The sequence below is a fragment of the Magnolia sinica genome, chromosome 16 (genome assembly GCF_029962835.1).
Source record: "Magnolia sinica isolate HGM2019 chromosome 16, MsV1, whole genome shotgun sequence".
Lineage (NCBI taxonomy): Eukaryota > Viridiplantae > Streptophyta > Magnoliopsida > Magnoliales > Magnoliaceae > Magnolia > Magnolia sinica.
In genome coordinates this window covers 4,685,145-4,702,822 of record NC_080588.1, presented here as the reverse complement: position 1 = coordinate 4,702,822, position 17,678 = coordinate 4,685,145, and the positions used below count along the sequence as shown (strand labels likewise).

Here is a 17,678-nt window from a genome sequence, read left to right as displayed (position 1 = left end):
CCCAGTTAAGAAAAGCTCTGATACTCTGGCAGTGTAGCATGCTTCATACTCATGCACTACAAACAAGACACGTGGCAGACATTTGATAAAACTAGACCATCCAAAACATGGGACCCATTTCTGATATGTTAGTAACTGAAAATTAAAATGATTAATTTAAATTTTTTCGAAATGTTAGATCATGAGGTTTGTTCTCCATTGAGAACACTTTAGTGGGTGTTGCCCTAACCGCTTGGGGCCTACCTTGATGTATATTTAGTATATCCACGCCGCCCATCTGTTTTTCCATCTCATTTTAGTACGTTTTCCCAAACCTTCCAAAGATAAAAATCTCAGGTGGACCATACCACTAGAAACAGTAATTAATGACCATTAAAAACGTTTTGTGGGCCACAAAAGTTCTAGATCGAGCTGATATTGTATTTTCCGTTCATCTAGGTCTTCCCCCACAGTAAGTGTAACACCCACCTAGTCCGGCTGACCGATGGATTGTCTAGATGTGCACGTGTTGCCCACCTGATGAATGGATCGGATTACGTTTGGCACCAAATGGATCTTCAAGGTGGGCCCAACCATTCTAGTGGATGGGATATGATATTTCAGTGGCAGGTTGGCCTTAAACGCTCCCTGGGTAGTTTTATGATCCGTCGAGATGTATATGAACATTAACATCTATCAGACGGCCACTATGAAAGAGTGATTAACAGCCAGGATTCAACAAATGAATCTCTGCTAATCAATGATCAAAATCCTTTCATCACCGCCATCTTGCGATTACAAGACATCTACAGCGGGTCCCAAGATTTCGACGGTTTAATTTGGGTCACACGTGTGATACGTGCACGATTCTGAATGCATGCGAATGGTCCATCACACTCTGCCAGAGCACCGATTCTGAATGCATGCGTATGGTCCATCATACTCTGGCCGAGTGGGATGAATGATACGCGGGTACTTAGAATTAATTTTTTCTAGAAATTGCATTCGTAAATTGTCTAAATTATGGGTAATAGTTTAGATATATAATGAATCAAACATTACCCTTGTTTGATTATCTGAATATCAGATTATTGGACACTTATTGGACGGCTGAAAGTGAAACAAATCCACCCGTCCTATTTCAACAAACAAGTGTCCATAAATCAGAGGTTAGAATTACTCAACCAATATGAGATTAGGAATGTGAATTACAGACAATAGATACCACGATTTACCCGGTTTAATTTGATCTAATGCATGCCATTGTACAATTTCCAACCGCCTGCGTATTAAGCGTCCTACGCTGCCAGAGTACCAAATAACTTTCTTGGTTTTCTCGTCTGACCATAGAAAGAGGACGCGGATTGCGGACGCGGATTGGGAGCTATCCCCACCTGTCCCGAGCTTTGTGGGGTCCATCGTGATGTATAGATTTTATCCACACCGTTCATACATTTTTTCCATATCATTTTAGGATGTAGGCCAAAAAATGAGGCTGGCTCGAGTGGCTATCACATGACGTCCACCGTTGAAACCTTCCTAGGGCCCACCGTGATGTACATTTTCCATCCGACCTGTTCATTAGTTTGCATAGACCTGGATTAAGAGAAAACATAGATATCATCTTGATCAAAACTTCTACAGATCTCAAGAATTTTTTAGTGGTGAGCGTTCAATCTCCACCTTGTGGTCCATTTGACCGTTGGATCTGCCTCAATTTTTGAGAACTTATCATAAAATGAAATGGAAAAAAGAATGGACGGTGTGGATAAATCACGTAGATCACGTTGGCCCCTCAGAGCCCTGCCTGTGACGAGGGGTAGTATCCAGTCCGCGTCCGCGGACTGGGTCCTACCCTGCGGACTCGGTCCAGGTAGAGGCTCTGTGGGACCCGCAGTGACGTATATACTATATCTACTCCGTCCATCCATTTTTTAATATAATTTTAGAATATCTTAAAAAAAAAAAAAGCTAGATTCAACCCTCATTTGGACCACAAGGTTGATATTGAACATTCACCGTTAAAAATTTCCTACGAGCCGAAGAAGTTTTGATGAATCTGATATCTGTGTATTTCCCTGTGGGTCCCTTCATATAAGTATATGTGACCTTATAAACAGGTTGGATGGAAAATAGATATTACGGTGGGGCACTAAGAAGGTTTCAACGGTGGACGTCACTATCACTGCTGCTTCATTTGGTGTGGTCCATTTGAGCCTTTGATCTATCTCATTTTAACGTTAATACTCTAAAATGATCTGAAACAAATAATTAACGGCGTGGATAAAACACATTCATCCATGTGGGCCCCACAGACCCCTGCCTCGACCCAGTCCGTCCTGGCAGCAGCTTCCAGGACGCAGTCCGAATGCAAAGAGAAGAAAATGAAACCATGTTCCTGCTGCCAATGGAAACGGGATGGGAGATGATACGATGGAGCCAGAAGTATCGGAATACGGTAGATCCGTCACTATAAGGTATAGGTGGAAGGGTTATATAGAAAATCTGAACCGTTCATATGCAGGAAAATATCATAGATGGTCTATTTATGAAAATTTTAAACCTATTATACAATCATATTTATATAATATGTGTCCATTAAATTAACGGCAGGAAAAAAGTTAAATGTTAAATGTCCAGTAGGGCAATCGTAGAAAATCTAATGGATATGATTATAGGGATTTATTTTGAGCGTAAGCTATGAATGGACCTGATCAATGCATAAACCTGCCACGTGTCCTGTAGAGAGATGGCTATACCGTGTTACCTCTTCCAGCTCTACCGTATTGTCTCCTTGACGAGAGTTGAATGGGCGACGTGTGGACCATGCCCTAAAATGAGCTGGAAAAAACGGATGGACAGTGTGGACTGTCCATGTTTATTAAACAAGATAGGCCCACGGGATGGGTGGACTGTTTGCAAGGGAGTATTCGGATTTGGGAATTCTAATATCAATTTGCCGTATATTCCAAACGCCTGGTCATGGTCTCAATGGTCCAAAACTATAAAGAATTGTAGTGTTTGATTTTCATTGGAGATTGGCCTCTCTCAAGGGAGGGATTAGCCATCATAGGTGGGAAAAACACTTGATGGTTAGGATCATTTGACCAAAGTGATTTTTAACAAGGATGGAAGGCTCTAAGTCAATGATCAAACCGTTTGCAATGTGGCCAATATATTGGATGGCTAGGATCATCCAACCAAATTAATTTTGAGGTTGATGGGTTTCGAAACTTAGGGCTCACGTGTTATCTATATCACACCATTTACAGTATGATAAAAGAAAATATATACCATCCATTTCCTTGGGAATTGATTAGACGGTTAGAATCACACGGCCAAAGTGACTTTTTGAGACAAATGAGTAATCAAGGGTGATGTCCACACTATGGATGGTCTAGATCAATGATTAGTCTATTGGTAATATGATAATATGGATCTCCTATTTCCTAAGCATGGATTGGAAGATTAGTATCATCCTGATGGATGGTACGTAAATAGTGTATGTTAAGATTAGGATCATCATCCAAACTTTGAGACTTATGTGGGTCCCACCACGTTATGTGGATGATTTGAACCATGCATCTGGTGAGTTCCATTCAGGCGATGGGATGTCTCAAAGAGCAGCCATAAACCGAATTCAGGTGGGGATTAGACCATCTGGAACGGTGCAAAATCATGCCTAAAACATCCTAAATCACTTGGGGGCCGTTTGGCCGGGTGGATTGGAAGGGATTGAATGGTACTAGGGTGGATGGCATGGATTTTTAGGTAATGATGGTGTTGTCAGTGGATTGTCTTGGATTGCTCTATCCCTAGTTTGCTATATCCAGTCTGTTTGGCACACCCAGCCAATCCTAGGATTAAATCTTTCCATCGCTTCCAATCCCTCAAACCAAACACATCCCAGGCAAATTTGAGCGGATTAGGGTGGATTGGATGGGATTTAAAGGTAATGATGGTGTTGTCAGTGGATTGTCACTATATCCCGGGATTTAACTTCCAATCCCTTCCAATACCATCCAATCCCTTCCAATCCGACTGGCCAAACGGGCCCTTGGCATAGCAGACCTCAGTTTTGGAATGGTCTGAAATTTGGTTGGACGCACACAACGTATCTGTCAAGTATCTGAACTACAGTTTGGCCCGGACCAACTGATGGGTGGGCATCCATTCCACCCTCTTAACAGTTTCCTGCCGTGTGGCCAACCCCAATTCTTGAATCAAGCTGGATTTTGGGCTGTGCTCTCTTATAGGGAGGGGAACGTCTGATGGAGAAGGTGGACGGCTGACACACATCATGATAATGTCCGTAGAGGTGAACTTTACATCAGCTATGGTGAAGTCGACCTCAAGCTCCTGGAAATGGGATCCTGTGAGGGCCACCTTATCATAGATCTGTAGATAAGCTGAATCTAGTCAAGCTTGGCCCAGCTCAATTCGGCTTGGCCAGCAAGCTCCACTAGCTTGAACTTGGCTTGGCTCAGTCCTCGAGCCTGATTGGCCAGCTCAACTCAGCTAAGTTAGCAGCTCAAGCTGAACTTGAGCTCAGTCTTTCCACGAGAGTTCCAGCTATGAGCTGAGTTTGAGTTTAGGTTTTAGGATTTTTAATATATAGATAATATATATTTTTAATTTAAACATATTTAGATCAAACCCAATTTCAAACCGAGTCAAGTCGAGCTTTTCCAAGTAGAGGCAAGGAAGTTAACCAAGCTAACTCAGTTCTCCTATTCGGCTCCACATTTGGAACAACTGCTGTTATTCTGGTGGGCGCATCGGCTATCCTTTGACAGGCGGTACACATGGCATGTGGTGTGGGTGTATCCAGAACATCCAGATGCTGGATCCTTACCATAAATGGTCCACAGTTGGAAAAAAATAAAACTGAACTTTGAAGACAAATTGGTTTTGCTGTATCCGAGGGCTAGGATTATCTGTTTAGCGAGACTATCAATTAGGTAAGTCTAAGGAGATGACTTGCTAGAATGATGGCTTCGATCCATCTGCACTGTCACATGTCTGGTATGATCCCTTCCTGATCCAGCGCACCGGTTAAGAGTCAAAGTCAACCTCAACAAGAACCATCTAAGAAATTAATAGAGCTTCCAAAACCATTATTCATTTTCAAAATACAAAGTAGACCCAGTCTCAGACCGATCTGTTCAAAATCTACTCTGCAAGATTCCACCTGTTACATCTATGACAAGAAAGGTGGGCCACACGGCGATCTTGGAATGCAAAGAATATACATTTTGTGATGTATATACACGTGAAGCACATACATCATAATAATACATGCACATACATATAAATGATTGATTCCCTTCTGCAAAAAAAAAAAAATGGCATACCCCACCGGTTGTAAGATGATGTGTTTACTTTATAGGTAGTGATGATGCCCCATTAACGGGCCTTCTGCAGCATGTGGGGATGAGCGCGGAGAGGGCACGTTGCGATGAAGCCTGCCATTGGCAAAGATAGGACGAACAGTGTAAATAACATCTCACCAGTTGTGCAGCTGTGAAGTGATGCTTTTTAAAATGGGGTGATATTCAGTGTGTATGTGCCTTTTAGCCTTCTCCGAACCAGGATTGCCCAACCATTCGGCGTATAAGTTCTTCACCAGCGGATTCTCATAAGGGTCCGCTACCAAAACCTGAAAAATATGTCGCAGAATGTCAGTTTATTTACAGGCACTCTGCACTGCATTATAAGTTTGTGTTTTGTTAAAAAATTCCCCACGGTGGTGAAAGGTACTAGCCTCTGCCAACACCCATCAGTGAATGTGCTCAGAGGCATCCAGTTGGATAGGCTGCCGCCCAAAACCCATATCAACTGGATTATTCAGCACATGAGAAAGTTATCCACAATGTCCATGAATTGGATAGATGAGAAAGCTACCCACAATGCCTATGAATTGGATAGATAAAGAATGTATTGTTGCTAAAGGTTTAATGAGCATCCAGCCTATCCAAGTCCTCGACCATTCTAATGGATGGCCAAGATTGATGGGCATGCTGAAGATAATGCCCTCCACCATTGGTGAAGGATTAACGAAGCCCATTGTTCAGACAAACTCTAGAAGGTAGGTTCGTGCATGAGAGAGAGATTAATGCCAGAAAAAGAGAGAGAGAGAGAGAGAGAGGGTAATGCCCTCCACCATTGTTCAGCAGCAGAAGGTTTGTGCATGATTTATGCAGAATATATGTGCAAGAGAGAGAGCTCGCCGGAAATTTTATTTTATTTTTTATTTTTTGCTACTGAAAAGTGAAAACGGCATTATAATCCATAACACACCACACCATTATAGCTCAGAAAATTGCTTGCGTACATTAAATTCATCATTCCATCACACTTGTCATTTTGCAAGCGTTTCCCATTACAAGACACAAAGGAGAGGGACCACGTCTTATTTTTATATAAGAAAAACGAACCTTGATTAGGGGTGTACACGAACAGAGCTAGCTCGGTTAGCTCGCTCGACTCAACTCGAAAAAGCTCGATTTGACTCGGTTCGAAGCTGAGTTCGAGCCGAGTCGAGCTGATTTTTTAAGCTCGAAAATGAGTTCGAGCTGGCCCCAGCTCGACTTGAGTCGAATCAAACCCAGGTTGAATCAAACTCGGATCAAACCAGTTCGGTGACTCGGTTACTATGATATTGATGTTGCTCACCAAGTGTTTGATGAAATGACTCAAAGAAGTGTGACTAGTGGCAAAGAAAGTATGTATATGAAACCAACACTCTTTTTTTCTTGATTTTTATGTTGCATAGAAGGTGTTTGATAAAATACCTGTAAAACCATTGCTGCTATCTCAAATACAGTGAGATTTTGAAGGTGCAGTCTAGGTGTTTGTGAAAATGCCTCAATGACAAATTCGGTTCGATATTAGCTCGAACTCGGCCCGAGCTGCTGACCAAACTGAGCCGAGCCGAGTTCAAGCTGAGGTCAGCTAGTGGCCGAGCCGAGTCGAGCTGAGGCCAGCTTGACTTGGTTCGACTCGATGTACACCCCTAACCTTGATGCATATGTGAAATTAAACAGTTGTCCAAAATTGAGGGAGCACTGAGGCTCCCCGTCCATACCCAATGCACCAAGGTGTTTGGAGCAGCAAGGAAAATAGCTTCCACATAAGGCATGCTAGTATTTTTCTACATTGTCCCTCAAAATGGCGGTTGAGATAGAGAGGGAAGGTCCCGCTCTTTATATCAACAACAATTGATGGCATCACATCCTGTCATCCTTAGAAACCCATGAGCACCCAAGCACACCCAATGCGTGCCTATATATACAGCTGCAAGAACAATTAAAAGCCTATAGATATATAAAGCATAAATAGCATAATCTTCTGGCATATCATATGATGAGGTGCTCCCCTGGTGCTGTAAGCTTATGGTGGCACCAGGCAGATTTGGGGTCCATGTGGGTATCACATCCAGCCCATCCATCGGATGCAATCCCTCAGTTTACCCGAAGGGCCTGAAAATTAGATTGATCCAAAAGTATGGTGGGCCACAGAACAGGGAACAAGGTCGGAGGGGATGCCTACAATTGATTCTCGCCAGGCCCTCCCTGACTTGCAGAACAGCCTAATTTTTTTCTGACCCTTCATCCAGGGCAGATGAAGGGTCTTAGATGGCCTGGATTATGTATATGCAACATGGTGGGTACCCCACACAAATAATATGGAAGCCCCCCTGTCCTCTGGTCCACCTGAGTTTCCTTTTGAGGTGATTTTTGGCCCCTGGTGGTAATGTGACGTGTCCCATCCAATGGAAGGATGGATGATGTGAATACATCACGTGGGCCCACTTCTGCTCGGTACCACAGGAGTGCACCCCTTATAAAAGATGATGCAATCCCAAGGTTGTGCGTGTAAAATGATAAAGATAAATCAGATGCTCAGAGAATGGACTTACATTTTCCATATATACATCTTCTAATGTTTGAATAACATCTTTGGCAGATTGTCCTGTCTTTGGTTTGATTTGACCTCCACCGTTGAGACAGCCTGTTAATGGGAATCAGAATCAGATAAACACTTATCCCGCTTATGAAAAGGATACCTGACCGACTAAGGTCGTGATTTGATAATCCACAGTAAAATGCTTAAACAAGAAAAAGGAAATACCTGAAGGGCATGCCATAACCTCCACAAAATCATACTCGCATTTCTTAATTTTAATCTTCCTTACAATATTCTGCAGGTTCCGGAAGCCATAACAAAGTGCGAATCTTAAAACTGTTTTACCTTCAACCTGAATTTATAATTGAATTAGCTGAAATGTTATATTAAACATAAAATTATGAGCTATTATACAGCAATTCAGCCCAAGAATTTTTCAGTGCACTTGGATTTTCAGTTTGAGTAAGTGGGGCCCAAACTGCTGATACAATGGCACCCACTGCACATGGCCCGATTGGAAGACCCTACCGATTGAATCTTTGGCCTTTTTTGCTTGCATGTGGACTTTTTTGCATTATTTTCTTTCTTAACTGTCTGTTTGTTGGACAACAATCGAAGGGTTAGAATTTTCCCATATGGGAAATTCACAGTGTATGGGCCATCCAAAGTGAGGCTAGGCCATATCAATGATTTGACTACTGAACCATACACCCAACTTGTACAAGATGAAAACCTGAGAACACTGTATCAAACTAGAGTTTAGATCAACAGAGAGAAGATTGCCACTCACTTCTAGATTTACTTCCCGAAAATCTGAATTCCGCAATATCTTGAAGTCAAGAGGCCCTTTAATTTCCCTCCCAAAAAGCGTTGTAGCAGCATGGCGAAAAACCGTATCTGCATAACCTCCAGAGCCTCCAGGAACACCAAAAAGTCGCCCTTCTTCATCCACGTTTGTTAGTCTGTGGAAAATTATTTAAAATGTTGAGTGCATTTTTCAAGAAACTAACTCCATGGTGCATGCACAGAATTCTCAAGCAAGAGTAACCAAAAGCATTACAGTCTATCGAGAGGCGATTCTTCCAATGCCTTCAAATTGACGGATTTCAGCTGCAGCAAACCCAATAACAATTTCCTTCGTTACAAAAAACAAATATAACTTCCCTGACAGATATGTTTAGGCTGAGTTTGGTTGCACCAACCAAATATCATGAAATATCATGATATTTCATTATATTTGTGCCGACAAACACACCCTTATCCATCAACTGAAAATATGAAATGCTGATAGAATAATTAGCATGCGTATCTTCACCTGTATCAATTCCAATACTTCTCCTGATGTCAAAACTGAGTCTACCTCTGGAATCCTTGGGCCTGCATCATCATAACCAGTTTCTCCTTGATGTTCCACTGAAAATACAAAATCATCTCTAGCAGCTTCAAGCTTCTTATCATAACAGGGCATCACTGTTACATGGTAGATTTTCTCCGGCCTGTCAAACATTCACAATTTACTTAAGAAGTGCAATCAACAAAAAATTGGAAGCACTGCCCACCGTGTCATGAGTACTGGGAAGAAACATGAACTGAATTGCAAGAAATTGTGGGCCGTGACCCTCTGAAACCCAAGAATTTCGACAATTGTTGCGCAATGGACAACTTTTCGTAATCAGAGATGCAAAGTCTTATGAAGCACACTGAAAGAAACAATGGACAACTTTTCGTAATCAGAGATGCAAAGCCTTATGAAGCACACTGAAAGAAACATTGAAAGCACCAGTCCATTGAGCCATATGTCGTCGTCATCATCTAAGCCTTGTCCCAATAAATTGGGTCTGGCGACAAGAATCCTGTTCTGCCATTCCACTCTATCAAGGACTGAGGATAATGAGAGAAGGTATAAGAGCTACACGACACTTGTGAGCCTTCAAGCTCAGCATCCTAGGGTCTTGTGTTGGGAAGTATGAGATTCTCTTCTTGATCAGATTAATTCCTTACTAAAAAGGAAAGCTTATTCCACAGAGCAGCAAGATGACGACCCAGCAGCTCAATCATGTCAAAGTGGACAATAGCTCCAGTCATGGAGTCATGAAAATGATAAGCTCAAAGTGAATATTGGAAAGGAAAATTTCTACAGAATATCAAGATCCCAAGTCCCTGACTTCCTTAAATATATGATAACATATAAATAAAGTGGAGTACCATACAATTAGCCATTTTGCTCCCATTAGAGTTATACCCACGTAGTTTAGTTACCTTAATGTTAGTTTAAAGGTGGTCCGAAGGATGGTTATGCAACTGCCCCAAGTTGGAAAACAGAAAATCAATTGTCATCCACCATTACACATTTATTATGCAATTAATGGCAGGAATGCTGATTAGGGCTGCAACTTGGGTTTGAGTTGACCCGAACCCGATTGACCCAACCTGAGTTCGGCTCGGGTTGTCAAGTTCTGCTGGTTGAGTTCAGGTTGAGCAAATTCGGATTGGGAATAATCACATGTATTTGGGTGGGGTTGGGTCGGATATAAAGGAACTCAGGTTATGTTCGAGTTGGGAACCTTGGTTTTGAATCCAGGTCAGGTTAGATTGCGGGTTGGATCCTCTTGAGGTCTGTTCGGGATCACGTTGACCCTGAACCCGACCCAATCCACCTGAGTCACACCCCTAATGCTGATGCAGATTTATCCACTTTATTCTCTTTTCCACCATTGCCACCTCATTAACACACAAAAATTGTGCACTCATTGGAGCTCATACACAAATATGCATGCCATGTCCTGCATGCATACTCATCGCCCTAATACCAACATAGAGAAATGCATGCGGACAGTGCCGAAATAAACACCCAGGTTGGTTGCAACTGGGCCAGACCAAGGCCAATCCAGACCTGAAATGCAAGGAACCTAGGCCCAAGCTTAGCATGGGGCAGAATATGTGGCAGGAATTCAGCTCGATATAGGAAAAGCAGGCACAGACTTAGCCTGAATGCCAAATCAGAAGCTGGGGGCTGTCAACAACACCTCATTACCTGCAAGGTTCGAAGACTACCAAGCAAACTAAGAACATCAAAGAAGTTGCAACATTTTTTGAAATGGCTTCCATGCTAAGGGTCAATACCAGGAAAAGCGTCATTGTCATTGTTGTGGCACATGGGATAAACATTCAACTGGTGGAAGATTGGTTGAGTTGCACAATGAGAAATTACCAATAAACTACCTTGCTCGAGGGGGGCTTGCGACATGTCACTGTGAGATACAGGTGGGAAAACGGAAAGTTGCTAGAGTGGAGATGGAGTTGTCTCTTTGGGAGATGTGGTTGTTGAAAGAATAAGAGGAAATTAATAGAATGGAAATGAGGATTTCTCTTTGAGAGGGAGAATCACACTTATCAACTGAATATTGACTAATGTTCTGGTTTATCATTTTTTTTTTCCAAGGCAAATGAAATTTTATTAAAAGAAAGGAAAAGGACCCCACAAAGATTCGTAAAATTCTGCAGTTAGGCCCACTCGGCTACATATCCTCCAACTCTGAGGAAGACTACTACCACCTGGCTAACCTTATTTTGGAAGTGTGATAGTTATGCTCCCACCACTATGCCCCAAGGAAGAACAACTAGTAAATAGAGCGTCATAACAACAGATTCCTAGTCTCCCTTGCCACTACCATGACAAAGCATTAGAAGATCCACCATCGAAGCATCACCACTCCCATCTTAAACACAGAAAGAGTCTTCCACCAAATCCTTTGAGTGAAAAGGCAGTGGATAAACAGCTGGTTTATCATTTATTATAATTTATAAATCATAATTAAGTCTGGCAATTAGCTGGGTGCCTGTGGGGTCAAGGTCAACATGAGCCCAACCCAATATTAATAGGGCCAAAAAGTCAGGTCAGAGCCTGGACCATTTAGTAACTGGGCCTTCAATTTCAAGCCCAAGCCCACACATTAACATCATAAGCGGGCCTATTCTCTGGCTCAGGTTGGGCTTGAATAGAAAATTCTGCAAAACATAGGCTTTGGTCCAACCTGTTTATTAATCAAAGTTCAAAATCAGGCTCATACCTGACCCATGGCCGGGGACCAGAACCAATATTCAGGAAAAGGTAGGTAAGAAATTGGAAAAACTTCAAAGGTACTTCTGTTGGGAAGGCAAGGAAACAGCCAAACAGGTCATAAGTTCCATATCATAAATTGGAAAGATTTTCAAAAGCCAAGAATGAGGGCTGAGTTGGCTATGAAAGAAATTGGACTCTCTTAAGCAAGTAGTAATGGTGGAGGTCCCAGGACTAACTGCATGTGCTTCAGAGGTCATGATAAGTTACTAGAACGTATTGCATTAAAATTTTGGACTTTGTATAATTCAAAAGATCACAAAAAACTAGGTATTTTTTCTTGTTAAACCGTGAATTAAACTTGTTTTTGAAAGAACAAAAATGTTCGTTATGAAAATGTGAATAATTGCATTAAGACATTAATATAGGGATATTCAGGGGGAGGGGGAGGGGGAGGGGGAGGAATTGATCAATGTCATCAATTGATGAGGGCTGAGGTTGAGCAAAAAGAGAGAGGAGGGGTTTTTGACTAAGATTTTTTTTAAGGGTGGGGATTAGTTAGAGAGAGGGAAGAGTTGATGGAGAGAGAGAGAGAGAGAGTAGTTTACTCTTTTATATCACTTACACAAATTGATGTGAACTTCTATATCAGTTATGTAGTTAGACATTTAGCTGTGGTTCCATATTTTTTAGTTCACATAAATGTATACATGTACACAAATTGATGTGTACTTCTATATCAGTTATGTAGATAGACATTTAGCTGTGGTTCCATATTTTTTAGTTCACATACATGTATACGTGGGAAGAGATCCAGTCCTCTAGGGAGGATGGTATTTGTCCTCCTAGGTTCATACCATATGCTTGGCATGTGTATTTTGATCTGAAAAGGTCATTCACCATAAGGCTCTCTAAATGGACAATAAACCAAAAATCACAATCATCGGACAATCCTAACCATGCCAAAACGTCATACAAAATTTAGTTACCAGATTTTACTATTTCTGCTCTGCAATTTTATTTTTTTAATGGCAAGGATTTTCCAGTCAATGTGCTCTTCAAAAAAATATTTTACAGTCAATGTGATTTTTGATCTATTACTCAATTCATGGTCGCCCCGATGAATGAACGGTTTGGATCATCATAAACATATGCCACATGTACGGCATGGGACTTCCTCCCTGGTGGACTAGATCTCTTCCCTTCATACATAGGCATATACACATGCAATTTCTTTTTGTCCTACATCATTTTGCTAAATTCGTTCATGAACTAGTGAACATTGGTTAAGTATCAAGGAACAAAATAAGGTTGGTCTAGTTTGTGTTTTGAGAGTTGCATCTGAAGTCCGGAAAGGCCATAAGCAAGTCTAAGAATACATCTGATAGGGAAGGAAGGAATTTTTCTAGCTAGAGGATCATCTATCCAACAAAGGATTCAGTACCTGGTTGGTGATGGGGACCATGTGAAGTTTTGGGCCATGCTTGGGTTGGAAGAGGAACTCTTGAATGTAAATTCCCAATATTTATGGTGTTACCACTTACGACTGCTACTTAAACGCTGCCAGGAGTTTCTCCAGGTAGTTGTTTTGGATTGTGAGTTTTAGGAGGAACCTTAAAGATGACAGAACTGATTAAAACTTGTCAAAGACTCATGCTGAAGATTTCTGGAACATTGGAAGCAAATACTCACGTGTGGAAACGTTCTTCTTTGGAAACTTCTCTTTCACATTGTTCTTGGTGCTCTTGTGGCACCTAGGTGTGAGGTTTCATTTCTTGTGAAGGTTTAGGGCAATATCATTCTCATCTGAAGTGGAAGCAATTAGTCAGATGCAATGTTCTAAAAGCCATATCAGATCTGTAATCATAAATTGCAAGATCCTAAGTATTTTTACAATTTTGTTTTATAAAATATAGAAAAATACAGAAGAAGAATAATATCAAAATATAAAATAGTTGCAAGGTATTCAAAATCGGTTACGTAATGGCCATAACAGCCGTTACGTAACGGTAACAGTCATAACCATTACGCGTTACAAGGTTGAAAAGGCTGTAATGGCCGTTATAGAAAAAAACAGGCTGTAACAGTCCATAGCAGCCTGTAACAGCCCTGTAACGGACCGTAACGGTCCCATAACGGCCTTGTAACGGTCTTGTAACAGTTTTTTCAAACAACAAGAAAAGGCCATAACGGCCGTAACGGCCCGTATCATAACAGTAATGGTGGTGGCTGTTACGGCCACCGCTACCGTTTTGGAACACCTTGAATAGTTGGATATGATCAAATATTCTATGTTTTAATGCCACACCAAGGAATCTGCATAATATCAGCATAATACGGCAACAAATTATCTGTTTTTGTTTAGAAAAAAGATAATTCACATGTATTTTGGCTTCTAACTTCCAAGTTTTAAGTACCAAAGGTAAAATCCCCAGATGAATGAAAGATAAACACTCAAATATATGTATCTATGTCAAATAGTCAAATGATGTCAGTTGCATTAACATCTTCAGTTCTGCTATAGCCATCACCATTGGAGTCAGCCATGTATGCTGTAAAAGATACAAAACTCAAAAATGCCCACACAACTGCTTAATGCAAGTGCAAGGGATGGTATTAGACTCAAAAGGCCCCAAATAACTTTGGAATGAAAAAATAAGGGAAAAAATTAGCAAATTTATTAGCCATGGTTTAGCGCCCACAACCATGACCCTTGCTTTTTTCTTTTTCTTTTTCATTTTTTTCATTGAACCATACAATTTAAGTAAAATAGTACGATTACCAGTAAATCATAGGATTCAGCTAGGGCTTTTGGGATTAAATTAAGACTCAAATAGTTTCCCATAAGATGTGAATTGAATCATAAGATTCAAATCATATGCAGTAAGATTTTAACAACAACAGTTGACAGCGATGATGAATAAGATACTCGTGCTTGATAATATTAGAAAGAGTTACCAACTGTTTGGAAGCATATGTTTCATGTGTTGGAGGAAAAGGAAACCGTGGATCATCTTTTCATTCGTTGTAAGATGGAGACAGACAAGGATCGTCTTATCATTCATCATACAGATCCCCCAAAAAACAATTCATTCCCCTGAACTGAATTGTTTAGGACATGATTCGTTTTGAATAAGTTTCAAATAATTTCCCATAAGATTTGATTGACTCATACGATTCAAATTATACGCAGTAAGATATTAACAACCATGGTTGATAGCAATGATGAATAAGATCCTCATGCTTGATAACTTTAGAAAGAGTAACCAAGTCTTCTGAAGCATACATTTCAGGTGTTGGGGAAAGAGGATACCGTGGATCATTTTTTCATCCATTGTAAAATGGAGACAGATATGGACTTATAATTCCCCTGATCTAATAGTTTAGGGTATGATTCAATTTGAATTGTACGACTCAAAAGGTGATCTGCACGATTTTGATTTGATTGGCACTGCACATTTAGGGGATTGTGTGCGCCTGCATCAAGCATGACCTTATAAAAGTTCAAAATAACCCCCACCCTCACCCAATAAAAGGTAAAGAGTCACTCTAGGCAGTTTCGGTAAAGACTCAAAGGCCTTAGGTGGCCAAGAGAGCACTTAGATTCTCAGAATCTTCCTAACAGAGGAATGGAAAGAATTCAAAAATTCACTCCCAAACTGGAAAAATAATGTCATATAATATTCTAGTAATGAGAAGCACCAAAGTCACAAGGGTGGTATTTGGACTATCAGAACTTACATTAGACCCATTTTTTGGCAAATGTGATGCTTGATGGTTGCCCCGATTGCTTGTTGTGGACTCTTCACAGAAGAAATATAAGGCAGTATATATGAGCCAAGTGTTTTTTCAGCATAGCATATCCAACCTGGATGCATAGAAAGATCATTAAATTGAACAACAGTACATGAAACGACCATAGTATAACTACAATGATATGATAATCATGAAGCAACAATTTGTCTAAAACTTCAGAAAAACATGTACAGCTTAGTATCCATGAGCTCTATGTTGTTGGGGTGTACAATTCTTTGAGGAACGTTCACAAATAGGCAAGGCACACCAAGTGAACAATAATCATCATCATCATCATAGCCTGTCCCAGTACTCAGCTTTCAAGCCTTTGTTATCAGTAAATGAATTTCATAAGAAAAGAGGGCATGAAGGCAGAAATCTACAACAGCTAGCCCATTAATAGCAGAGCCCACAAGCTGACATAGTGTTGAACTCTATCAACCACTTTGGAAACACCTCTCATTTATTATCAAAAGATCAACTATCCTCTCTCTAGATGGCCCATAAGATTGCCAAGGATAACAAATTCCACAAAATCTCTCCCTTACAACCTTCTAGGATCAAATTCCCAAGCTTCCAAAGAGAGCAATAGAATTTGGGACCATCCACTGCATATCGAATTAACCAAAAACTGATTTATTAAAACAGAAAAAGAGGACAGGACCCCATAATGAGGAGGACATCATGTCACGTACACCCTTACGTACATATCAGAGGAGGAAGCGGGCCGCGCCGATTTCCCTATGGCTATGAGAGTACCTGTGATCGTGCTGAAGACCACATGTGCATGTGTGAGCATCTGGAAGACCTCATGCTGGGAAGATGCATATGGGTTGCTTTATGGAGTGATCCAGACTGTTGGATCGGAGGGATGTGACGATCGGACCATTGGATCGCATGGATCACATGATCGGGTCATTGATTGTTGATCGTCCACATCAGTTTTAAACTTTATCATATTTTAAGATTTAGTTTTTGATTATTTTATATTTGAATACATTTGAGTGCTTTAGTTGATTTTATTTAGACTAGGGCTATTTTCGTTAAAGTTCACAAGACGGGGATTTTTGTAATTTTTGAAACTTCTTGAATCTATAAAAGAGGAGGGCGTGTGACCGCTCCCTCATTGAATTTCGTGATTTAAAAAAATTTTAAAAAAATTTAAAAAAAAAAAAACAGAGAGAGAGAGAGAAAAGCCCTTGCTTTATTCTCCCATCTTCATGCGATTTGAAAGGAAGATTGGTGTGAGGCTAATCTTTATCAACGGAGGTGCGAGGTCTCCATCTATCCCCACACCATCTTCTCTTTTTTTCCCCATCCAGGTATTTCCTTCATATTCTTAATTCTCTCATCCCAAATTTTCATTCTCCCAAACCCAACTTTCCCATACCCATCGGCAATCCAAACTCTAACCCTAAACCTAAAATTCACAATTTTCCTACTTTCTCAAATTACCCTAACCCTAAATTTCGCCCTAGGTTGTATTAAATTTCCTATTTTGAAATAGACTATATCCTATGCTAATTAGATGTCCCTACATCCATTAGAACCTTTAAAAAAAAAAAATAATAATAAAATAAAATAAAATAAAATAAAATTATTTATGATCTTAAATTACGATGTTGGTAGCTTAGGCTAGGATTATGCATGGTTTTCTTTTGATTTTCAGGATATTTGTGATGATTATAGCGATGTTTGTGTTTTTTTGTAAGCACCTTAATTCGGCTATTTGATCTCACATGTTACTCAATTCATGCATCGGTCCTGCATCACCCCAATAAAAGACCAACTGGCTTTCAACAGAAAGACCCAAAAAAGGCCCTCTAACCTCATAAGATTAAAATAAATATTTAACGAAAGGCTTGAGGCTAAGCCCAACAAACAAGATTGCCGGCCCACAAGACAACCAACCAAGCTCGCCCCACAAAAGCTTAGA

The 17,678-nt window shown here is 40.6% G+C and overlaps 1 protein-coding gene across 3 annotated transcripts in view; it reads right to left on the bottom strand.

Moving 5' to 3' along the window:
* Positions 1-5,068: 5,068 nt before the first annotated feature.
* LOC131229653 (protein NAR1) overlaps positions 5,069-17,678 on the bottom strand; it is a 35,662-nt gene continuing 23,052 nt past the window's right edge. For all 3 annotated transcript variants that reach the window (XM_058225640.1, XM_058225641.1, XM_058225642.1), the window contains 7 exons: positions 15,689-15,815; positions 9,203-9,383; positions 8,948-8,997; positions 8,678-8,849; positions 8,113-8,239; positions 7,901-7,992; positions 5,069-5,638 (listed from right to left, as the gene is read on the bottom strand). In XM_058225640.1, the coding sequence (XP_058081623.1) occupies positions 5,486-5,638; positions 7,901-7,992; positions 8,113-8,239; positions 8,678-8,849; positions 8,948-8,997; positions 9,203-9,383; positions 15,689-15,815 (902 nt within the window). In that variant the 3' untranslated portion in view covers positions 5,069-5,485. The remainder of the gene's footprint in view (positions 5,639-7,900; positions 7,993-8,112; positions 8,240-8,677; positions 8,850-8,947; positions 8,998-9,202; positions 9,384-15,688; positions 15,816-17,678) is intronic.